General features: G+C 35.8%; 3 protein-coding genes across 4 annotated transcripts; 2 read left to right on the top strand and 1 right to left on the bottom strand.

Annotated features, from left to right (window-relative positions):
* Positions 1-209: 209 nt before the first annotated feature.
* Positions 210-5,417, top strand: LOC116287769 (uncharacterized). Of its 2 annotated transcripts, XM_031694455.2 has the most exons (7): positions 215-387; positions 2,455-2,571; positions 2,645-2,722; positions 2,925-3,041; positions 3,115-3,219; positions 3,401-3,529; positions 3,930-5,417. In XM_031694455.2, exons 1-7 carry the CDS (start codon positions 333-335, stop codon positions 3,944-3,946), a joined length of 618 nt encoding a protein of 205 aa, XP_031550315.1. In that variant the 5' UTR covers positions 215-332; the 3' UTR covers positions 3,947-5,417. The 2 variants fall into 2 exon arrangements, with proteins under 2 accessions (XP_031550316.1, XP_031550315.1); XM_031694456.2 differs by lacking the exon at positions 2,645-2,722 and having other exon boundaries at positions 210-387.
* Positions 5,418-9,051: 3,634 nt separating this feature from the next.
* LOC116287768 (uncharacterized) lies at positions 9,052-11,741 on the bottom strand. Its single transcript, XM_031694454.2, has 5 exons — positions 11,584-11,741; positions 10,906-11,044; positions 10,507-10,546; positions 9,719-10,380; positions 9,052-9,467 (listed from the first exon to the last, which is right to left on the bottom strand). Exons 1-4 carry the CDS (start codon positions 11,596-11,598, stop codon positions 9,735-9,737), a joined length of 840 nt encoding a protein of 279 aa, XP_031550314.1. The 5' UTR covers positions 11,599-11,741; the 3' UTR covers positions 9,052-9,467; positions 9,719-9,734.
* Positions 11,742-11,756: 15 nt separating this feature from the next.
* LOC116287767 (uncharacterized) lies at positions 11,757-16,049 on the top strand. Its single transcript, XM_031694452.2, has 6 exons — positions 11,757-11,998; positions 12,916-13,047; positions 13,324-13,351; positions 13,432-13,682; positions 14,593-14,792; positions 15,077-16,049. The coding sequence occupies exons 1-6, from the start codon at positions 11,917-11,919 to the stop codon at positions 15,242-15,244; spliced, it is 861 nt and encodes a 286-aa protein (XP_031550312.2). The 5' UTR covers positions 11,757-11,916; the 3' UTR covers positions 15,245-16,049.
* Positions 16,050-25,149: the final 9,100 nt, after the last annotated feature.

Here is a 25,149-nt window from a genome sequence, read left to right as displayed (position 1 = left end):
CTTCCCGAAGTTTTTCTGTTATAAGTTAGATCACCGACACTTGACTCCAGTTAATAAGGAACTGGATCTGCCTTGGCGCTTCTCCATTAAATTCATAAGGCTAAAGCCGCCGAATGGTAGTCATCAAATGCAGTCGTTGTAACGTGATTCCTGCCTGACGATTATTTAAATATGTCAAAAGTGACTGGACGTTAAACAGATCGTTATTTGCTCGCATTCCTCGAGTTCCCGTTGGCTAATAAATAGAGGAACAGTTGTTCTTGTAACTCCAGATCTACCTTGCGTCCAAACAAAGAAACACGAAGTAAAGAGGAAAAAGTTAGACTGAAGTCATGGCACTCCACTGGTTGTTTGTTCTGTTATTCTGTTTTGTGTGGAGAACTAACGGTAAGTACTTTACTGATATATTTTTTCCTAAAATATTTGAGAATTTTACTATTGCTTCACTCTTCATAGTTCAGGTTTAATGTTCTTTTAACATCGAACCAAATTTTAATTTTCAATATGAAACTACTGTCTCGTTTCTCCTATCAAAAACACAACTAATTTTATTCTTAAGAGTAATCTCTCGTCCAGATCACCTAGCTTCCAAGAAAGGTCCTTTACTCATAATCAAGATTTTTTTCAATGGTTTTTCCTTTGTTCTCGTCTTCACCTTCGTCTTGTGGAGTATAACAGAGCATGTTTCATTTACTTGTAAATTCATTATTTTCGTGTTGTGGTCTCAGTCTTACATTCCGGAGAACAAGACTGTTTGACCGCAGCGTAACGGAAAGGACTACTAATATTGTTAAAAATTTAATTTTGAAGACAAGTATTGAATTGGATTCATCAGTTGATTAAGAGCCCCACCGTGAAACGCCACTGTTAACACCATTTATTTTGAAGACAAGTAGCGAATCAATATTTTTTTTAATGTAAGATTTTCTAACAAGTTCTAGAACGAGGCGTTGCCTTTTCGCAATAAAAATGGTCATGTGTTGAAGTTTTTGACGTTAGAGGATCGCAAATCTTTTCATCACTATCGAGTGTGTGCGTAGTTTTAACAACGACGTCCTCTTAACAGACTTGTTATCAATTTATCGTTTTTTTGAGTGACACCGTATTGACTGTGTTGGTGTTGTCCAAATGACTGGAATTCCCCTTCACGAAAGATATATAATATATATACCACCTTGTATAAATTGCGATAAATCGTATCGTATTGTTTATTTTTGCACAGAGCAGAAAAAGTAGATTCAGTTTCAATTTGTGGTTAATGTTTTTTAGACGTATTACCAGGTCTTGCGTTCCCTGATTGACTTTGACGCGACCATTGCGAACTACATCCTCTGTTGAGGATGGGCCGCATTCCTCTCAAGTTTTATCCCGTCGGTACAATCGAGCCTGTTTCACATATCTGTTCAAGAGTTCATACCTATTCCTTAGAAACTAAACCTTAAAAAATTTCTTAAATCAGTTAGTTATTCTGTAATCATAACAGTTTTTTCGAAAAGCCTTAAAAAATTATTTATCTGGTTTATGGCAATTTTCATGTTTTGGTTAGTGTCGTTACTCAAACGTTTCGTAATGTCTCGTAATTTGAATACTGTTGCCAATAAATATGAACCAAAGCGCACATTACATAAAGGGTATATAGGGCTACAAGCATTAGATTTGATTGAATTATTATGAAATTATTAAACGTTTACTCGTGAAATTTTAAATAATTTAATTTCTAACAAAAATTCAACAACTACAACGTAAGAAAATAGAAACAAATAATAGAGACAATGACTGATACGTGGGCAATCTCGTACCCCTTTATTTCTTACTGCGCATGCTCGAAATAAAGGTTCTGGGTTCGATATTGATACGGGGGGAAAATAAAATAGAGTTGCGGGATGGGGGGGGGGGGGGGGGGGGGGGGAGACTTGACATTTCCCCCTAAATATACGTGAAAATGAATTAAGAAAATTACCTAATACATAGTATATATATATACCTATAATATATTTGGAATCAAACACTCATGTACTATTAGTATAAGGTGCCAAATAAAATTGTATTGTATTGTATTGTATTATAAATATTACACATGATTTCCAAAGGTATTGATTGAGGTTATCACAGGTTTGGTTTAGGTTTCTAGCCAGGAGGTCTTCTATCTTTTCTATTATCAAACGATAAACTACAGTGATGACAGATTTGATAATTGATTGCGTCGCTGATTAATTAGGCTCATTTTGTACTCATTCGTTCGTTCTGGGATAAGATTTGTGTCGGATTACATTACTACAATTTAGCCTGCGTAGCCGCTTACTCAGGCTTGCTACCAAATATGTCATTTTTGAGCTGAAGCTCATGCCCACTGGATTTTGAAACCACAAACAGGCAGATCACTAATAACTCATTTAGAATACTTTTTGACTAAAAGATAAGAGACTTAAAAATTTATAATAATTTTCCTTACAGGGTTGTACGTATCGGAGGACGAGAAGCTTGTGAGAAAAATTCGATCTACTGACGACTACGACCAGTTGTACAAGGAACATCTTGCGAATCTTAAACCTGGTCAAGTAATGCCGCATCGTAAGTAACATAGGAAACCCAGACCTTAAATATTTGATGAATGCTGACAAAATATCACATTGGGCATATACAGGGTGTGCGTATACTAGGTATGGCTGCTGTAAAGATGGAAAAACACGAGCTTTTGGGCCAAACGGAAAGGGCTGTGATAGTAAGTATTCTTTATTGATCCATTAACACGTGGTTTACGCTTACTTCAGAGAAGTAAGATTAAAAGAAGCCAAATGCTAATAATCAAATCACAACTGTAATCTTCAAATATATATTTATACACTTTTGTACATATTTGGGTACTAAATAAACTATGTATGTAAACTATGTATGTAATAACGATTACGATATTATTTTCCTAGTGATTCTTTGCACTGATAAATACGTTCAACAATGTTATGATAAGAAAGAAAGCAAAAGGCTGGAGTGCACGAGACTCCGAGACAAAAAGAATTGTCTCTTCAGCTGTGGGCTGTGCAGTAAGTATCTCAGTCTTAACATATCGCTATGCAAGATACAAAGATTAATTGATTATTTTGACTTTTCTTTAAGAGCCACCAGCCGCACCTCTAAAGAGATGTCTGAAGAAAAAACCAGTTGCTGGTTGCTGTTGGAATGGAAAAATCCCACTTAAACGCGATAAATCCGATTGCCCTCGTAAGTATTCCGGATCTATGCTTGCTTGGTTGGCAGCACTCATAGTGTAGATAGAGATACTATTCCCGCAACAGGCTCAAGAGGATATAGAGAAGCCACTTTAGAACAACTGTCATTCTCATATTATTATTGTCTAAGATTTCATGCCTGGTGCTTTATATGTCTTTTTTCCCCCCGACAGCTTGTTTAGACGCTTACCCAAAGACATGTGCAACCTTTTCAAAAGTAGCTGGGGGGTGCAATGCCGGCTCGTTTGGTGTTCGCAATTTCATGATCAAATACTGTCCCTCTACTTGTGCATTTTGCGAAGGTTAGTACCTGACTTGCTCTCATCAAGTCTTCATAGAATTCAATATTTTAAGGCATTTTCTAAGTTTAGTCAATAGTCCCCTTCACCGTTCCCTTTGCCATCTTGAAAGGTAACAGTGTGTGCATCTTAGCGAGAACAGAGGTGACGTTGCAATGTCTTTTTTTTAATACCTCGTACCTCGCTTACATGCACAACAACGTTTACCTTTCAAGATGGCGCAGTTAGCTGTGAAGGAACTATTCCAAATTCTTTGTTAACCAAGAATATGACAGTTTTTCGTCATTAAAGTATAAGATTTAAGAGGTTCGGATAAAAATAGGTAAATATGATGGGGAGAGATGAGGAACAGAGTATTAAATAGTTTCGTCCTATTCATTTCAATCTTCATTTTTTCCTATAGAAGCTTCCATGACCTGATTGTATGGTGTGCTAAAGTGAAATACACCAGTAATCTCTGGGTTTCACAGTCTGTACAGTACTGGCCGCGTCGTAGTTCTGAGCAGTTCACTAGTGAGATTCTTTCTGCATGCATCCAGAACAAGGATGAGCAAAGACATGTAAGAACTGGTTAAGTTTATCGAACAAGAAAAATATATGATCATAATTAAGGCCAAATTAATAAATAATTTCTATCCTGGGTACTTAATTTATTCCTATGAATAATATTTGTGGCCAAGACAACTGAGTCGCATGAAACATTATATTGTTTGTATATAATCGTTCCTTAAATTTCGGTAATTTGCTAAGTAATTGAAAATAACATGAATATGCAACAAGTGTGAGTACTATACGTACTTCATAATGAAATGTAAACTAATCTCGCAAAAAAAGATAAGAGAGAGAGAGAGAAAAAAAAAGCAGAATATGATAATCAAAATAGACAAATAAATTGGGACAAATATACACCTGATTGAAAAAACGTTGTCGGGTTCAAAAAAAGGTTATATCATCAAAGCTAAGACCGAAGGGAAGCATGGGAAGACAAACGATTATGCTAATTTCATGCGTATTGCAGTTTTCCCTTCCTGCAATTCTTCCTCTATTTTTGCTATAATACAGAGTTTAAGATTCTCGTTTACGGTAAACGTGAAACGTCAGTTGATCATCAAACATTCTTTAAAATTAGTGAAAAGGAATCGCAAAAATCTCCAAGCAGTAGATAAACAAAAGAATACTTGTCTTTGTCGAGAAGGTTTGTAAAAGGTAAAGTGAAATGTAGCCAACGATGAAAACGTGGTCACGTTTGCCGTTTGCGGGAAGGAAAAACGGGAATCTTAATCTGCCTAATAGAGAGTTTTAGATTTACTCACGGCAAACGTGAAACGTCAGTTGACCAGTGAAAAATTATTTTAAATAGCTCAGAAAGAATCGCAAAAAAGTTAAAGTAGTAGAAAGACAAAACAATATTTGTGTGTAGTGAGAAATTTTGCAAAAATTCAAGTAAAATACAGGAAAAAGATGAAAACGTGGTCACGTTTGCCGTTTGCGGGAAGAAAAAAAAGTCAATCTAAAACTCTCTCTTAACTATATATTGACCTCGCATTTATAATGAGCAATTCAGTTCAATACATCAACCTCGCCCATGCAGGTTATATTTTTTTTACATCTTTTTTTATTTATTGTTATTTTTAAGTCAAATATATAAACATTTGATAGACAATCTTCTCAGATTGAAAAATAAAATACTAATTAATTACCTCGAAAATCGGCAATAAGCTTGTGGCCCTCGGGATGTATATGGCTTGATTGCCTCCGTTCTCGGTAATTAACTCTAACTTATTGCGAGGATTGCACCTAAGAGACTAACTGAAACTGGTGGCTCTTGTTCCATGGTCCAAGTGGAATGTAGGAGTCAGTGATTTTTGAAATAAAATGTAATCTAATTGTATCGATACACTGAAACTACTTCTGGCCTGAATAAAATCCAGGCCGAATGACTCACAGATCGAAGTGGAACCAGTAGTGAGAGTGTTAGATTTTGCTGCAACAAACTCTACTCAAGTGAAATGTCTACGTAATTAGTTCAGTAATTCCTTTGCTAACTCTCTGAAAAGCTGACAAACCTTATAGGATTAGCTTAGAAAACACCTCCCTCCCTTTTACTTACAGGCTTAGAGCTTAGAAAACACCTCCCTCCCTTTTGATTACAGACTTAGAGCTTAGAAAACACCTCCCTTTTACTTAAAACCTTAGCTTAGAAGAGTGGGTATTCTGTAATAACTCACACCTACCTTACTGAGACTATATTCACTGATCTACCCTGAGCCAACTGAAGTTTATTCAAAGGGGGAAAGAAAAACACTTCCACAGAAACAGAACACTACTGACTTAGATAACGATATGTCCTTAAATATACTTTAAAAAGTATTATCTGTTGTATCTGTTTTTCGTCTTGCTTTAGTGTAGAATATTGATCGACTTTCTCTAATCAAAAGCCGGACAAATTCCAATCCTGAACCGGAAAGCCCAAGTCGGAAAGCCGAATAAACCCCCCGCCAGACACGCCAAAGAGCAGTAGAACGTGCTCCACGTCACGATATACCCAAGTAATAGACGATTATACTTCAGATAGGTTAGGTATCCACTAAGTGTCTTTTTAAATAGTGAGAAGCGAAAGAAAACGTGATTGAAAATAATAGGCTCAACAGCTAATGTAAAGTGGGGACATAAGAAAATCGCATGAACATAGATGCGCAGATATTCCATTATATATGTTAACTATTCTTATCTTATCTTGTTTCATAAGCTGTTAAAAAAAGACATATGACAGATTCATGCGCAAATTTCTTTTCAAAACAACAAGCTTGCGTTCTTTGAATGTCTGGGGAAACGTGGCGATGGAGCCGTTCAAATGCAGCCAAGGGCAAAATGAAATACTGTACACTATGAATCCACCATTAAACATGAGTCACAAACGTGCACGCGTCTAAAACATGGCTACCGTTTGCAACGTAATATCACATCGGCACATACAAACACATTTTTATGGGTATAAATGATATGATTATTCGACGTGTACCAAGTACTTTACAGCTGTACCTGAAGGACTTATGTCACCAAAAACGATCCTACTTTACCAACACTGTCTGCAATATTCCGCTCAATGTCGCAACGTGTGTCTGCTCACAATGCGTAAAAATGTGTTACCGTCTTTCATGTGATTTATATAATTGATAAGAACAGTTACAGTGAAAAACTTAATATTCGATAGTACGATAATCGTCACTATTTTTTTTTTTTTTTTTTTTTTTCTCGTTTCCAAATGAAAACTATATTCAAGCTTAGCCAGGTGAGCGGTGAACGCGGCACGCAAAGCATGCGAAATTGAAATGAAATTGTTTTCATTCTTCTATATTTCTGCTTCTCGTAGACACGTGCATTATATTTTGATTAGAAAATAAATAAAGATATGGGTTATCGTAGCTTGAAAATGAGAGCCGGTCGTAAAACAGCTATACGCGCTATGATTTACTGAAACAAAATTCACCGCTCAGTTTGGGTGGGATGCTATAGTGGGGTATAAGAGCAATAAGCCTATGTGTAAATTATTCTGTTTCTTGACATAGAAGAAAAGCATATTGCTTATGATAGAAGAGATGCACAAGCCCCTAACACCTAGTATCCTACGCAGCCGCAGCGTTGCGTAAAGACACTAATAGCGCAGCGCACTGATTCTAAAAATAGCTTAAAGATTCGGACAAACATTGCATTCTGTTTAACCGCTACGAGTATTATACGAACCGATTTTATTATTTTTACTTAAAGTTACAATAATAACCCATGTAAACTAAGATCAACTGCGATCGGCTGTGAAAATTATCTGCTGAAAGTAAACTAGTAAGTTTGTTTGTCCGAATTTCGCCTTTGTCTTCGTTTTTGTGACGTCACGGTTGCGCTGCGCTATAGCAGCTGCGTAGTAAGAGACTACCTGTCACCTCACTCGTGTAAGCTGTTATTACTAACTAATTCTATGAGAAGGCGATCGACATCCAACCAAGATAAGCTTCTTATTAGACATTTTTATGGTGATTATATGATTCACTTAAAACCACTTGTTAATTTAATTAAGGAAACTGTTGGAACAAGACCAACAACAACAACAACAACAACTTTATTTTGTACCATTCTCTTATAGGATTTACAGCTTTTATATATATATATATATACACTTGATTGCAGAAAGGTTGTAGTATACATTTATACAAATACCTAATTTATTCAGTATATTTAATGATATGCAAAACAGAAAACTCGCTTTATTTATTATTTGTTTCATTCAATGAACGTCAAAATATTTTATTATTGTGTTTTATATCCTACAGATTATAAACCAATTGGTTTCGAGGGTTAAAAAAGTAAAATTGCAATATGCATCTCATTAGGTATTTGTATAAATGTATAAATGTATACTACAACGTTTCTGCAATCGAGTGTGTATATATATATATATATATATATATATATATAAGAAATCTGTGAATCAATTTTCCGTAAAACAGTGCTCAATACATCGATAGAAGTAGAGCAGAATATTTGTTTGAGAAGAAAAAGTCAAGACAACATTTTTCCCGACAAGCCTGTTTCGTGAATTGCTTCACTCTTCAGGGGATTTAATGATAAGAATATTCGTTACTATCATTTATATAGAAAAAGTATACATAATTAATTGCCATGAACAATGCCAAACAAATCATTGACAATCATAACAAGCGCATTTTACATCCACCGAGAGACGACAACGACACCGCAAACAACACAAAGGACAAGAAAACATGCAACTGCCGACAAAAGAACAATTGCCCGCTTAATGGCAACTGCCTCCGATCATCAGTTGTATACCAAGCCACCGTCACAAGAAAGGACAACAACACTACCGCAACATACATAGGACTCACAGAAAACGACTTCAAAACACGATACAGAAACCACACCGCCTCATTCCGCCACGAACAACATAAAAACTCGACTGAACTCAGCAAATACATCTGGACTCTCAAGAACGGTAATATCAGCTACTCCATTTTATGGCGCGTCCTATCTTCAAGCTCCGCCTACAACAGCTCTAGCAAAAGATGTAACCTTTGTCTTAAAGAAAAGTTTCTAATAATTTATCGACCGGAACTCTCATCATTAAATAAGCGCAACGAACTTGTATCTTCATGCCGCCACAGAAACAAAGCATTATTACGCAACAGCTAAACTACATCCACTAATTAATTATGTATACTTTTTCTATATAAATGATAGTAACGAATATTCTTATCATTAAATCCCCTGAAGAGTGAAGCAATTCACGAAACAGGCTTGTCGGGAAAAATGTTGTCTTGACTTTTTCTTCTCAAACAAATATATATATATATATATATATATATATATGTATATATATATATATATATATATATATATATATATATATTTATGTATATATATATATATATATATATATATATATACATATATATATATATATATATATACATATATATATATACAATATAGATAATTTATAAATAAAACTAAATAGTATAAAAACACAGTTATTTATAGTATATATACTAGATAAATGAGACAAGACAGATAAATGAAAAGAAGGTACAGGTTGTCTGCAATAACCACAAGGCTAAGTAAAAAGTAAAAAGACCGATCGTAATGAATACTTTGAAATTCAGACACAAATGGAAACATGATATGACTTGCTCTCCATTAAGGATTAAAAGAAGCCCTAGAACTGAAACAGCTTCAAACAATTCCACAGTTTGGCAGAGACATGCATAGAGTAAGAACAAGTCATTTTAACCAGTAAAGGTAATGAATGTCTACCGGCGACTACATGGAGTAGGGAATGACGCATCATGCACCTGGGGGGCCCTTTTTTGTAAGAGTAGCCTGGTTATCATCCACTCTCATAACCGAGTCAACTCCCGTTTGTCTTTTTTCACTGAAATGGGAAAGCAAAATCATATCAGAATTTGATCGGTTATGATAAATCTCAAGGACCCTTTCTGAGATCTATTATTAGATCTATTATATAAGCGCACCGTAACCGTACTACCTAAAAAGGGAAGGCGGTGGCCAGTACCTAAACTTGGTATTTCAAGAATCAAAATTTATAAATGCACAAGAATTAAAATCTACTTCCTTTAGAAAGTGTAATTTTTTCAGTTTCATTGATCATTTTTTTTTTCATACCTTTTTTGGTTAAGCATCATTGTTTTTTCTCAAGTGATATTCTTAGGGTTTCAGTTTTATCTCCATCGATGACGACTGTTGCGTTTTCATATTGTATTTTTCGTACATTTTTCTTAATTTCTTTTTGACTCCTATAAGGCTTTGGATACACCCCCGGTTTAGGTTTCATACTTGCTGCTCTAGTGACAATGCTGCTGTTTTGTTGGTTTACATCTACACCTAGATTCGCAATCTTTGACCCCGGCTGACTCCTCAATGTTTTAACCCGTTTGACCTGTTTTGTTGACTGTGTGGCTATGTCTTCCAATGACCGAGCCTGTGATACACAAACCCTGTCAGCAGGCTCTTCTATTGGATTACTCAAAGATGGAATAACCAGACCCTGTCGCTTTGTTCTATTTTTAGATCGGTCTTCTTTGACGTCACAACCGGAAGAAAGACTTGAAAGTGAAGTCTTGGAAGAACAGGTTGCTTTGTTAAGAGAAGCGTATTCTCGTTCATGTTGCGGTCGCACAGAGGTCAGCATCTTATACTCTCTATCGTTATTCTTGTTGGTGTTTTTTGGTGTTTTCTTTAACATGACTGGGATTGTTTCATAGTCGTCTTTATCTGTGTTTCTTTTTATACGTCTTGACGACGTTTTCGCTGATATTTCTTCGTACCTATGATATGATTTAATAAAAAATCATTTTTAAAGAAAGATTTGCTTGTTAATAATGGACTTCGCCTACGCCTAAAAGAAATAGATTCAATTCACTATAAAAAATAATATATATTACTTAGCTTACCCCTCTTCTTCTTCTTGGCTGGCATTATTAGCGGATGATCCTAAAACAATGAAACTTTAGTCAGAAAGCAGCTTGCTTACAGACTCTCCCCTCCCCCCTCAGGGCAGTTACCATTTCATGCTTGCAGTTCTAAGGGAACATATCCTGATAGGACGAAAGGGACAACCTACGTAGGAAGTTGATGTCATGTATTCATAAAATTACTGAATCACATCTAGTACAAGGGATAGGACGACAATAGAGTGATACCTAACAGTAGATTTTCTGTACATCAACTTAGTGCTATGTAAGTTTTCCCTAGTACAAAAGATATTACTGTGTAATCATCTTAAAGATGCGTGCGCACCCTAAATTTAGGAGTTAAATTTAAATACATTTTTTCTATTTCATTGTTCTTACTCAGTTGACGCCAGCGAATGCACATCACCAAGACAACCACTACTGCAACAAGTAAAGCAATGCCGAATACAACAGGCATGAACCATACCGACATCCTTTGACCGCTTTGGTTCGTCATTTGGTTACTGGAGTTTTGCGTCTGGAAGGAATTATAAGTCATGAGTTATGAAAGGGAAACGTTTGAAAACGTTTTACTATGTCTTTCGGTATTGGAAATACATTTTTTTTTTCTGAATTGAGAACAAACAATGGGCTTCAGGTAATAAACAAATATGTTGGCTCATCGTCAAGAAGGTAAAAGAGGTGCTAATATGCGACAGATTTCTTTTATTCCTTTTATTCCCCCCCCCCCCCCCCCCCCCCCTCCTCCGTTGTTGTTGCTGTCGTTGTTAATTTTCCTACTATTAGAGTTTTATCAAATCATGGCCTTATTTAAAGATGGCAACGAAAGTGCCATCCAACGAACTTTTTTTCTTAATCCTTTAAAAAAGAAAAAAGAAAAAGAAAAAGATAAGAGTACACAAGAACCTACTTTGCATACAGTTATAGAATCAAAATACACGCGTTAATTGTATTTTGGTGCGATGCCACTTAAAGAATACTTATAATATATACTTAATAACATTCAAAGTTTGAAGGACATTTTAAAGACATTTGTCAGGTTTTAGTGTAACTTACCGTTATCCAATCCATTTTTGTAACATTTCTGTATCATTCTTCCATTGCTAATCCGTCTTACAATAGCATTGTGACCGCAGGCAGCAGCTCGTCACGTAATATATGCCCAACCGCCTTGTGGTTTCTCTTATTGTTTCAATATCAACAGCAAAGCAAATTGTGAAACAACAAACGAAAACCCACGTCAGTGTAGTGACTCCACAGTTTCCATTTCTGTCACGATACCACATAATTTTAGCCAAGAATTTCTCTCTTTCAAACTTCTTTTTTATCACGGATTCATAGGCTGTGGTTGCTAATACTTCAAAATACTTTTCCACCCACGAACCAGTCATGACAATTTTCTTCCGCAGGGCAGGTATTTCCGCCATAGCAATACTGTTGACAAGTTGGCCTACTGAGGTTGTGTGTCAGGGTGAGTAGTGTAAGATTACCAACAATATCACTAGAATGACACAAGCATTGATATATAAACGTATTACCGTTATATGTATCAATACAATCATTCTGAGCAAGATTCTCTAGGTTATATATGCTATGAATTCATTACCAGGAAACTCAAAGTTTTAGTTGATACAGACCCGTTAGGAATGGTTGATGGGGCCCGTTCAGGGTGTGACTCTAACTTCAAAAATGCTTTCATTAGAAGTTTTAGATTCTTTAGCATTAAAAACCTCTTGAAATAGGACTAAATATCCTTTGTTTATGACATTTTTCTCCGTATAAGCATATTTTCGTTATTATTTACATAGTTTTTGAGTCAGTTCGACCTTTGCTGCTCATGTCGCTTCACTATTTGTATTTACCTTTCGCATATAGTTATTCTGTATTTATGCTACTAGTCAATTTGTTCATTCTTTTTGTTGCTTTTCAAACGATTCCAATTCAAGATTCTAAAGTAAAGTAAAGTTCTAAAGTAAATTCCATGGTCACTCGAAACTGAAATAGTATATATTTATTTCACAGCAGTTTCGATAATTATGCGCTGGCTGCTTGCTAGATCAACGTCTGTGTTTGTTTCTCACGACAATCATGCGTTACTAGTCATAACGTTACCGTGAGCGTGACGTGTCCGTGACGGTGGCGTTTCTATTCTATTTATTGCCTGAACAGTTTTGCGATACAGTGATTGGTTCAATAGATGTAGTGAATTCCGGCTCTAACGTGACAATGAAGGAGAAAATAATCAGGATATGACTTTACAATGTACTTTGATACACTGGAAGAATCTAACAGAGGTTTCCATGCGCCTTAATATCTCTATATCATACTGTCAGAATCCAGTTATTCGTTATGATGTGAAATATACTATACAACATTTCCTCCCCCCAGGCAATGCCCTCGATTGGCTCACTCAGAAGAAGATCGAGGTCTACTGGGTAGTTGGTTTAGGCGGATTGCTATTGGTTACCATTATTGGATGCATCTTGTGTCTGTGGTGCTCAAGGCGCAGAAGAGGAAAAGGTCAGTCATGTTTTAAGTCATGTGATCCTTGCATCAACTTAATGTTGTTACCATGGTAACCAAGTTACTGGTAGCCATAGTAACCATATGGTAATATTATTAGGATACGAATGTTTTCCTAACATCAGTGTAACATATTGTAACCAAGGCAACGAGTAATAAAAGAGTTTTTGAAAGAGAAAGAGAAAGAGAAAAATAGAGAATAAACCTGCATATTAGAAGATTTATTAGTAATATTTTTATTTTGAAAATTTTTTTTTTCTTCATTTTTTTCAGATTTCTTCACTAAAGACGCAAGAGAAGAGTAAGTCGTTTCATCGTTCAAGGACAGATCACTACTAACATCAGTAACATATTTTATCAGTTAACTTATTATTTTTTTAGTCCCTGTGACGATAACAGCTGGGAGATGATAACTTCATCGACAAAGGAATCAAAAAAGGCGGACTCGAAGGAACAAGACAGCGACAATGTTACAGTGATCAAGATCAGTGTACAGAATACTACCAACGAGAAAGATGAGGAGAAATTCAGGGAAGCTACAGCTGACCTCGTGGTAGAACCACGTGATGAGCAACACAAGCACCAGACTCAGCCTGATGCTGTATGTACAGGCAATGAAATAAAAAATGAAGGTACTATAAACAAGTATAGATCAATATAGATCGCTTGATAATAGCATAAGCAATAAACAGCTGCTAGAGGGTTTCATATATTGGCACATTTTACAATATTTTAAACAAAAATCTAATGACTTTACCTAACTGTGTATAGACTATATTAAGCCAGACAATACTACGATATACCATAGACTAAAAACACCCATGTCATTCATACAGCAATATTTGATTAAGAGGTTCGATTAAACGTGAACAACTAAGTCGTCACGTGATCTTGTCCTATTTTTAGGTTATTTATAAAGAAAGTTACTTAAATAGCTAGGATACCTTATAAGGATCGAATTTCCTAATTTGGTCAGAACAAGGTGTTCTCGGTGTCACTTGATCACATTGACATCATGTGTTGTGACTCTATCTGAAGGTTGTTAATGAAACCAGAAGGTTGTTAATGAAACCATTTAGTAGAAAGGATGTTTAGTAGGTAAGAAGTACTGTCTACTCAGACACAAGTTCCTTGTTTCCGCCGGCCGGTGGTCAGTTTAGTAATAGAGCTATTGAGAGAGAACTTTATTATAGCTTACAAAGAAAAGCCGCACTGATGTCATCATCATCATCAGTCATCATCCACGAGTAAAAAAAATTACCATTATCAAAAGCATCATCTGTGAGTGCCTATGTTGGTGTTTCATTTCATGCATTCGTTACCAACAGTGTTATCATCAGTATATTCATCCTCATCATCGTCTGTGACCATCGTTACTATCATCTAAATTATTATCAGTGAGTGCCAATGTCGTTATCATCATCATGTAAAAAATTAACGTCATCATGATCAATGAGCACTGCTTTCTCGTGACTCATTCATTGATACACAACTTTTACCATCAGAGAAATAACTGCTATTTTCTACTGTTATCATTGATAGAAAACAAATCTAGTATGCCTAGCCCAACTACCACGAAAGCCCAAAAGAACGTTCCCAATACGCCTAATAAGAACTCGATTGATGGTACGATGGACATGAAGTATAATGAAATGGAAGGAGCTAAAGATGGCTCTCAAAAGAAAGACAGCAACCAACCGCATGCTGAGCCGCTGTACGCCGAGGTGAACAAGGCAAAAAAGGTTCGTTTGAGAATCAAGGGTGGTGTAGAGGTAGTTAACTCGCCATTCACCTATGGGGTATAGTTCGTGGATTCGGTTTCTAAATCTAACACTGTATGCCTGGTACAGGCTATTGACTCAAGGGTTTTTCTCACATCAATAATAATATTATATCCAAGGAGCTCACACTAGTTTCGTTTTTTTTTAGTGACGCAATGCGAATTAATGCTTGGCGCCAAATAAATGGGAAAAGCCAAATATTATCAAAGTTTTCTAATGTAACATTCCTGTTTTCTTCTTCAAAGAAAAAAGTGAAAAGTGGCTACAATATTGTGTATGCTGAACTTGCTGACTTTGACAAAAACAGGAGTGATCAAAACAACCAGCAAAGAAACAACCCATCCTCAGCGGAATACGCTGAAATAGCAAGACTTACAAAATCACCTAGAGATATGAGTCCACTAGATGAATAGCAGCACTGACGGGCGCATAGATGCGTGTGTGTTACGCAACAAGACTTTCACCTTAATAGAAGCAGATTATTACTTTGTAGAAGGATTGACGCCTATTATGAGCTGATAAATGTGTGTCTTTACAAATCATTACAGTTATTTTAAACAGGTTTCTGAGAAAAAAAGAATTGGGATTTTCCAAGACAGAAAGGAACTATGGATACCCACCTTATAGACAAATAATGCAGCGACAGCAATGGCAACAGCAGTAGAGAAGCTGCAACAAACAGTAGCATCAGTAGCATCAGCGACAACACCAACACCAACACCAACAACAGCAGCAGCAAGAGAAAAAAACAAAAAACAACAGCAGCAGCAGCAACAACAACAACAACATTAAAAACAGTGAAAATAAAAGCGAAAATATCGACAACAGCATCAACGACAACAACAACAACAGCAACAACAATTAACAGCAACAACAACAACAGCAACAGCAACAACAACAATAACAACAACAACAAAACGGCAGCACTGCGAAGCAGTAGTTATAGCCAAAACAGCTTTTTAATAGCTTTATCTTTTAACTTTATAGAATAAGGATAAATTTTATAAGATAAACATAAAACAAAAAACCTTTTATATTTGAAAATATTTCATAAACACCAGCCCTAGTTTAGTGTTGGCCGGATGAGTTGTCTCCTACGTGCTTTCGCTCAGACAATCTCTTTTCTAGTAAGGGTATAAGGTACGTTATAGACAAAAAACTTCTCTTAGCAACAAATTTTGGTTTTGTAACAATAAAAAGGATGCTTAAGTGTTTCAACCTAGATTGATATCTGATATGCCACTTACACACACACTCCTCGCAATGTTCTGAAAGGGAAGTCACGTGATCTTCAGGCCCTCAAGCGCCGTGTCGTTTATTTATTGACAAGACAAGAGAAGTTAAAATAACCGAGATAAAGAATGCAATACTATTAGCAGAGAAAACAATGAGTCAAGAAAACAAGGTATCTATGTCGCTTTTCTTTAAGAATTATTATCCTTTACAATGGTCAAAATATTAACAAAAAATACTGATTAATTTTGGAAATGATTTAATAATTTAAATGACCAGTAACTTAAAAAAGATTATATCGGAAGAAACTTGGTTCTACCCAGTATTCTCGATCAATATTAGGACTGTCAATTTGGTTAATTCTAAATTTACTTGTCTTCTTAAAAAGCCGCAGTTTCATGAAACCACAAAACAAAACAAAATTGGAATTATTTTGTTCATTCCTTTTAATAACTCTTGCATTAAGTACAAGTGTGGGGATAATATATTTAGAAGCGTGAAGATATGAATGTTTTGATGAATGTTGTTTAGTTAGCTAGGATTAGAGTCCAAGACTTTCCGAATAAATTCGACAAGGATTGAAGTTTTAATGTATTTAAGAGCCTCTCAATACTACGCAATCCTAATGACTTACAAACCGATTCAATTACATCGGGCATTTTTTCCCCTCTTTTTCCTGTGTCTTCCATTTTTCAACGCAAGATAGATAAGTAGTACTCGATATCATTCAAAAAACATTTCTCAAAAATTTCTCATTTGCAGACACCATTTTCAGTTCGAAATACAAAAAGTCACAATTACAGAAAAAAAATAGAAGTAATTTATCAACAAAAATTCTTATCAATAGATAAGGATACCTAATTTTAATGCGAGCTTTTACGGCCGAAATAACTCATGATTTGCTTCCGTTTCAAGTCAATAACTGGCATGGTTGAGTATGGTTATCATTAAGAGACAATGGCATAATATTGTGAGGATTCGTCCCACATCATCGGTCTTATTTTGATCGCTACATAGCGTCTTCACTCCTAGACAGCCGTAGAAAACACTTGAGAACCTGGAAATTGCTGAAAATGTTTTCAAAAGAACTACGTTTATATGTCATGTTACTGGTCAACCTTGGGTGGACACTCCCAGCTCTTACAGGTGAGTTGATCATAAAAAATGAAATAATTTTTTTCATCATTTATTCCTCGCTTGGTTTAATTGTGAAGTTTTTATTCTCTTAACACATCTACTCTTGAAAAACTACGCCAGTCTGTCTTCGCTCTCAGAGAATCCTCTTAAAGAAAGCAGATTCAATGGCAATAAAAAGCATTTTTCAAGACAGCTTTCTTGTCAAGTTTAAAAAAAATCCAAATTACAAATGGCACAACCCTTAGCAATTTTATATTGCATCGACAAAATATGTTTAAGATTTTTATACTTAATATATTTTATAAATTAGGACATCTTTTGTGATATTTTAGTCCCTCAATCACTAAGTGTAAATAAATATATACTTTAGCTAAGCAGTATATTTTTCTGAGCAGCAGGAACCTGACAACAATGTAAGTATCTGCAGGTTTCTCATAATGAAACAAGATGTTATCAATAGTTCGTTTTCTTTTCTTGGCGTAATTATGACTATTTATTCTGGAGCCAGAGTATATTTTCTCCAGGTGAAAACGCAGAAGCCCAGATTGAACAAAAGTGGTACATTGAAGTGAAGGAAATCCTATAATGACAACAGATCAAATTTCATTCATTTGTTCTCGCTTTAATACAAGGCGTTTAGTACAGAGCGATGTTTATACAGTTTTTTAGTTTATAACTTCATCGATAACTTGTGAAATAACAGCTAATCGACAAAACGTCGTCTAGAATTCGTGTTTTATTTATCGAATCTTTGGTTCTAGTAACCGCGACAATCGAAAATTACATGCAAAACCAATTCATTTCCCCCGGCATTGACGTGATATCACCAACCAAGTTCTATTCTTTTCGGTTTTAAACCTTCCACCTTGATCTGAAATGTGGCACAAACTAATTACTATTCACCAAGGTTTGTTTTAAAAACAAACTGTTCTTAAAAACCCCTTTACTTCTCTACTGTGAAATTAATTTCCATTTATTTTCACGTTAATTTCTTCTAGAGATATATTTTGTATATATGAATGGTAATGCGTTTCCCCCCTGAAGACATTAGCTTACGAACTGAACAATTTGCGCACACGTTTTCTAGTTTGAGTAAAGATCTATAAGTCCATTACTTCTAAGGTTACTAGAGCGTACTTATTTGAATAAATTAGCACCAAAGAACACATTGTCTTGCGACTCATTAGTAGCACGTAGACATCCGTTCTTACCATAACCATAGAAATTAAAATATCCTACGTTATAAAGTACATATATTTAGTAGCACATTGTATCTGCTTTAAAACAAAAATACTGTTACTGCATCTGTAACAAGCCAAGTAAGCCAAGGCGCGTAGGTTGTTGATTCTACATATTTATTGGTAATGATGTCTTTGAATATTCCAAGTAGATTTTGAAGGATTTTTATTTATCTTTCGTATATTGGTCGATAAAAAGTAGCGTGAATAAACGTGGTTGTCTAATAAGCCTATGATTCGATTGACAGTCTTTTGGCATTACTAGAAAAAGCCTCGGCAAAGTAGCACGTTATATGAATGATAAAAAGAGCTCCTAAAAATTGTCATTAGACTAGTTACTATTAAAAAGCCGACAAAAGGCACGGCCAAAAATCCACAATCTTTGATCTCGATCCGCGGTGGTAAAAGTCAAGGGACGCATGCAAATCTTGCTTACTTAATTCATTCTCTTAGTTTATTCAGTATGAAGAGAGATGGACGCCGGTTCTTTGACCAAAGCAATGAGATGAGTACCATATTTATTCAAGTTTTATCAGAGTTAACTATGAATTCATCTTAAAGAATCTTAATATGTGGAAGAGAAATATATGAGAGCTGGATTTTGTCGCTCTCTTCCCCGGCGTAGGAAAGATGAGTTGAAAATCCAATTTCTTTACTATCTTATTCTTCCTGTGATGGTGCTTCACAGTACTTTGAATCTCACCGCTCTGTGCGGTACGTTGATAACGGAGAAATGCTTAGTGGAGATAGCATTGAAGATGCTGGTGCATATCAGTGATAATATGAGTTCTTTTTATTCATACTGAATTGTTTATCGTTAAACATCGAATGCCTTGGAAGGCATATTATAATGCGGTGCTAAAAGTAAAGTTTGTATCGCACTGATATTTTATGCTCAGCTTATAGAACAATTGAATAATGCTCATGAGAAATCCAAAAACAAGATACAAGAATTGGTAACATTTTGCTTACTGCCAGCAACATAAAGCTATATGGGCATTAGTCATATACCCGGTTCGTGCAGTTATTTAAATATAATGCACGGCAAATGCATGGTACTTGATGCTGCGCAACTTGTGTCAAGGTGTTTCATTTTGGATGACTCCTCACTTGAAGGAGTTTGGTTTATTTTAATAACAGTATTTATTATTTATCATGCGCACTAAACTAACATAGAATATAATCAAACGCGCAGAAGACTCTGTTAAACTAAGATAAAGATCTCAGTATTCTCCCTTCCTTCCTTCCTTCCTTCCCCCTTTTCCACCGTCAGTCTCATCATCTGCTCTCCTCCATCCCTCTACAATAATTGATGCAAACCGATAGAAATAAATCCTACATATACTGCTATTTTCAAATGCTACAAAATGTCAGTGCATACTGCTATATACAAGAATACAAGGCTGTATACTATGGAATACTACCTTTTCCATGATAAAACACCACATACCACATACCACTTCAACTACACCACAATATTCCATATACCAAATGCAACACTAGATAAAAGTCGGACTACTAAAATACCTCTGCCGGATTTTCGACTGAATATGTAGATATGATTATGAGTACACAATAAATTATATTAACGGTGCCGGGTTTGCCTTGCCTCTACTCTACCCCCTAGAATGTTCTGATGCTCAGTACGATAAGTTACACCGAGATATCAAACTCGAGCGCAGACAGAAAGGAGACAAAATAATAATCACCAAATGAAATATTCACCAACAAATTAAAGAATTGATGAAAAACGTATGCATTTTTTATAAAAGCTGTCAAGATCAAAGGCACTATATTTAAGTCTAATTCGATTTATCTGACTCCGCCAACAAGTTAATATAGACTGTTTAAAGATTATAATGAGTTTAATGGAGTTCCCAAGAAAGGCTCCGTCTTAATTTTATTTTGCCCCCTACAGCGTAACTCCCACAGCGAGCCCTTAGATTCAGCTACTCCAGGTTTCAATTAAACGGATTAAAAATGAATAAAAACTGTTAAATTGATCTAAAAGATCTGAATTTTTGTGTCCAAAGCTTTAAATTAAGCGTGGGTGGGCATAAATACTCATTTCTGTGAGCCACGTTTAGTATCCGAACATCAAGTAGACGGATCATGCACTAAGCAAGAACAACGCCAACAGTTAATTCTATGCCATACCTGATTCATATTAATGTTGTTTTCGTTTCTTGAAGGTAAAGAAGCGTGTTCTTGTTATTCTTTCCATGGTGATCTTCGTCCATGGTATCTGAGCCGACAGCACTGCCTGGATAATGGTGGTGACCTGGTCTCCCTGGAAACGATAGAGGAATGGTCACGAATCAATGATGAGATACAGCACAGGACTACAGATAAGTGTGGCGACAATGAATGGCATATTGGGTTGACAAACGTAACAGGAGTGTGGAGATGGGTGAATAATATATCACTGACATACGATCGATGGCAGGATGGGGAACCTGAATTCGTTACAAATAAACCATTCGTTATCATGGCAAAGAATTGGCCAATAGGAACGCAGGGATTATTCAATAGCTTGAGGGAGGATATTCCTAGAGCGCGAATATGTGAATATAAAAGAAGTAAGTTACGAACTAGAAAATGCTCGATTAATAAACTTTAAAATCAATATCAAAAAATTAGCTCTCTGCGCATGCGCATTAAATCCTGTGTAAAAAGGCAATAGTAAGGTGCTTTAGTAATCTTCATTTCCAAACCTGGAAGTTTTTTCTTTCAAATCTGTAGGAATTGCGCAATTGCGAGACAAATGGCGCTTGCTTATCTCAACGTCATACACGAAAGTGGAAAGGTCATGTAAAATAAAGTTATATGCGATCCTACTGACGTTGTGCACCGTATTCTACAAGGCTCAGGTCTAAGTACAATGAGTTACACTTTTTCGCTCTAACGATGTTGATTTAAAATTCAAAATGCTTAGCATCTGAAACTAGTAAAGTACTTTGTAAACTCGTGTCCATAAACACTAAATAAAGTTTCATTTACTTGTTTCAAGGTTGCGTTTCAATTAAAGAAACTTGTAGAAAACTGACAGCAAGAACTGCAGGATTTGCGGTTACCACTCCAAAAACAATGCGCTTATCTACAGGTATGTGCATGCAGAATGTAACAAACATAGAAATATGAAATTGATAAAAATGATAAAAAATATTTGAACAATTTTTGATTTATGATTTTTAGCTTCGTTTTCGACATACATGACGAAACGAACCACTCCCCAGTACAAGACAGATCCTGGTTAGTAAATAGTGTATGGGAATAAATATGAAATATATATTTGTACTGCGGTTGTAATGTATCAAATTGAGCTGATCCTCGCAGTATATGAAGCAACTTATGCAGCTGCAAATTGAAAAACTCAGACAAATTTCTGAGTCTTGAACGGTAAATAGTCATATGATAGTCTTATGATTGGTATCTTATGATAGAAACTTTGCTTGTTCAGGGGAGAGTGGTGAAGGAACATAGGGGTGGAGTTTTAAAAGGGGTAGGAAGTGGAGAGTGGGATAGATGTCAATAGGAAGGAGGGTTAGAAAGAAGTAGACGATTGGGACGACTAGAGGATGAGAACGAAAGAGAATGGGAACCGGAAATCAGGTTTCAATACCTAAGAGATGGTAAAAAGTGGCAGCGCTAGTGTTGTGGACCATTACGCTCTTTAACGTGTAATCCTAATCTTGTTTATTTAAGTTTTAAATGGCGAAAACCCAACCAGTAAACCAAACTCAAAAGCAAAAGAAAAAACACCTTTTTATATTATCGTGGTCATAATCATCCTGGGCGCACTTATCTTCTGTTGCTGTTGTATCGTTGTCGTCGCTTTTAGACGGAAGAAAAAACGAAAAAAAGGTAATAAAATAAACTCATTCATTGACTCATTTTTTCTACCTCTCCCTCCACAAGTGCTTAACCTGAGATTAACCCTTAGTGGGCTCCAGTGAGATTATTTAAATATTAAGTATTATTAAAATAATAAAACAATAAACAATAAACAATAACGCATATCAATAAATTATAAATGTTTTTTTTTTTCAGAGAAAAACAGCAAAAAGAGGACAAGTAAGTAAAGTTTCTTGTCATCATTAACTCGAAAACTTTCCATGAAAATTCCCCCAAAAAGCGTTAAAAATCATTATTATATATATAATAATTATAATTGATATAATATCATTAATATTATTATTGTATTACTAGTAATATTTTATTATTTCTCCTAACTGATATTGATGCTACTTGTATTATACGTTTTAATAGAACAAGTAATGAAGCAGCAATCAAAACGCACGACTCTTCAGAAAGAAGTAGCGACTCAGATGAGTTTGACGATTCTCAGCAAGAGGCAGGGGAGAAAGAATTGTCAAATTGTCTAAACGAATCCAACGTTGCCATAAGTTATACAAACTCGCGCGACGATTATACAGCCTTACCACTGAGGCACGAATACGCTGAAATAATGATTATTAAAGATGACGATAACGGTGGTGGAGATGAATGTGATGGAAGAGAGAGGGCTAAACATAGAGTGAGGTTCGTTTGCGACGAAAATGAAAGACTGAAAAATGAATGCATTAGAAATGGGAAAAGAAACCATTCAACGAGCGAGGATTACAACTCAAATGGGAACTATTTAGTAGAAAACTGTAAGAAACATCATGGAAATAAGAAAAATGGGAGCCCAGAGACAACGAGTCCACCAACGGTAAACTACAGAAAGCTAAAAGGACTGTTAAAAATAAGCGAAAACAATGATCCACGAACCGTGGAAAGAGAACAACAAGAAGACAATCATGATATGGAGATCGTGAAATTAGACATTGCCGTTCCAACGAAAGAAGCCCAGTACGCGAGTATAGTTGAGATTCATCCACACGAACACGACTCCATTATAAACAAAAAACCCTTCCTGAAAACGTTTGCGCCGGTTAATGGTTATCGTCATCAGAATGAAAGAAACTTTGAAGGATATGAACAGAATGAAACAAATTACGAACAAAATAGCAGAGATTTTGAACATTATGAACAAAATGGTAGAATCCTTGACCAGTGTGAGCAGAATGGAAGAAACTGTGATGAAAGAGACTTATATACGTCTGTTGATAAATCGGTCCACAACGCGCATACTCGACCTCATGAAGAAGTCTATGCTGTAGTAGACAAGAGTAAGAAAACTAACAAGGTAAGGTTGAATCTGAGAATAGTGGCCTCGGGACGAGCTACTCAACTACAGGGAATTTTTGTTTTCTTTCGACTGAGCATGTGCAGTTTCTCATATTGCGGCTTCCTTTTGCTGTGCCGTCATCATAGTCAAGTTGAGTTGAGAACGCCATTTTACCTCATTTTCCGGTTTGCAGCGTTAGAGAAGCGCGTCTTTTCCCAGTTCTCCGCTCCTGGTGCCGTTACCGTACCTTAAGATGTCTTATCTGTTTCAACAAATATCGTCATTGTTAAGTTGTGATTTCACAAACCCATTTACTAAATCTGCTCGACTAATATCAGGCAGATGTACGTATGGGGTAGAAGAATATATCGCGTTTGATATTCCGAGCACTAGACTAATTGGAAAGATTTTGTATTAGGAGTCCAGTTTTTCGTGGAAAAATCGTGATCTTTGACAAATCTCTATAATCTTTTTAAATAAAATCTAATTCTTCGTTAATGCCTTTTAAACACAAGTATTATGTTCCCTGTCACGAATAAAAACTACTCACAACTACAGCACTATAGATACGTAATACTGATAGAATACATGCCATGTCTATTCAGTTCTATGTGTTCAAACATTATGTGCGCAATGGGTTATGGGACACAATGGGGCCCAGAGACCTCTCAGTTATAAGAATTTTCTTTTTCTCATTCACAGAAAGCAGCACTATTCTAATGTACGAATGAACTACGTAGAATTAGCAGATTTCGACAAAAATGCAGCGCTGTATACGAAAATGCCACCTCGTTACCAGCCCACAAGATACACAGAGGTGGAAATACCTATTGAGTGGGACTAGGAACTACCAATGACTTCACTCAGTTAACTTAGGAAATCTAGAATGTTACTGTTACAGTAACGCCCTTACCTCCTTACTTGAGCGGAAATGAACGAATATGGTAATTTGCTATCAATAGAGACGTTATTTCCGGTCTCGTATGGAATTCAGTTAAATGACAGAAGTTAAATGACAAGTTTTCGAAAGAACTGTAGGATTGACGTGATAATTGAACATGGAGGACTGTGTTTTCTTTGACTTGTGGTAGACAAAGAAATGATAATCAAGGTGTGACTTGAAATAATTTGGTCCTGATTTTTGAAAGGAAAACAGGATGTATGAAAACAGTTTTCTTCTATTCTCTCTTCTTTTCCTTTTTTGCTGAATGCCCCTCTTTTTATCTCCTGATATCCCTCGATCCTGGATAGTTTGACCCAATCGAACCAGAACACTAACGTGATTTAGAACAACAACGACTAAACATGAAAGATTAAGACTATACGAACAATGACCAAGGAATTTTATACAAACGTCATGACAAGTTATGTAATCATAAACAGAGCTATAAGAATTTATACAGAATATAATGATTTCTAATAAAATAGTCCCATACATATGTGATAGATGAGATAAACGAGATATATACATAAGTGATTGCTAGTATTTCCCCAAACGAACCTTATATGCTTCAGCCAAGGAGGAAATTTTTATGCC

Source organism: Actinia tenebrosa, unplaced genomic scaffold (assembly GCF_029948245.1).
Source record: "Actinia tenebrosa isolate PJP-AT-01 unplaced genomic scaffold, QUT_ActTen_1.0 PGA_scaffold6__47_contigs__length_16458017, whole genome shotgun sequence".
NCBI lineage: Eukaryota > Metazoa > Cnidaria > Anthozoa > Actiniaria > Actiniidae > Actinia > Actinia tenebrosa.
This window is presented reverse-complemented; position numbering and strand designations above follow the sequence as displayed.

Coding starts and splice junctions, on each gene's coding strand:
- LOC116287767 (XM_031694452.2), top strand. CDS start 11,917: ATGACAATTTTCTTCCGCAGGGCAGGTATTTCCGCCATAGCAATACTG. Junction 13,048..13,323: donor AAGGCGCAGAAGAGGAAAAG/GTCAGTCATGTT, acceptor CATTTTTTTCAG/ATTTCTTCACTAAAGACGCA. Junction 13,683..14,592: donor CAATGAAATAAAAAATGAAG/GTACTATAAACA, acceptor TATCATTGATAG/AAAACAAATCTAGTATGCCT.
- LOC116287768 (XM_031694454.2), bottom strand. Junction 10,547..10,905: donor CATTCGCTGGCGTCAACTGA/GTAAGAACAATG, acceptor TCATTGTTTTAG/GATCATCCGCTAATAATGCC. Junction 10,381..10,506: donor AGCCAAGAAGAAGAAGAGGG/GTAAGCTAAGTA, acceptor ATCATATCATAG/GTACGAAGAAATATCAGCGA.
- LOC116287769 (XM_031694455.2), top strand. CDS start 333: ATGGCACTCCACTGGTTGTTTGTTCTGTTATTCTGTTTTGTGTGGAGA. Junction 388..2,454: donor TTTTGTGTGGAGAACTAACG/GTAAGTACTTTA, acceptor TTTTCCTTACAG/GGTTGTACGTATCGGAGGAC. Junction 3,220..3,400: donor CGATAAATCCGATTGCCCTC/GTAAGTATTCCG, acceptor TCCCCCCGACAG/CTTGTTTAGACGCTTACCCA.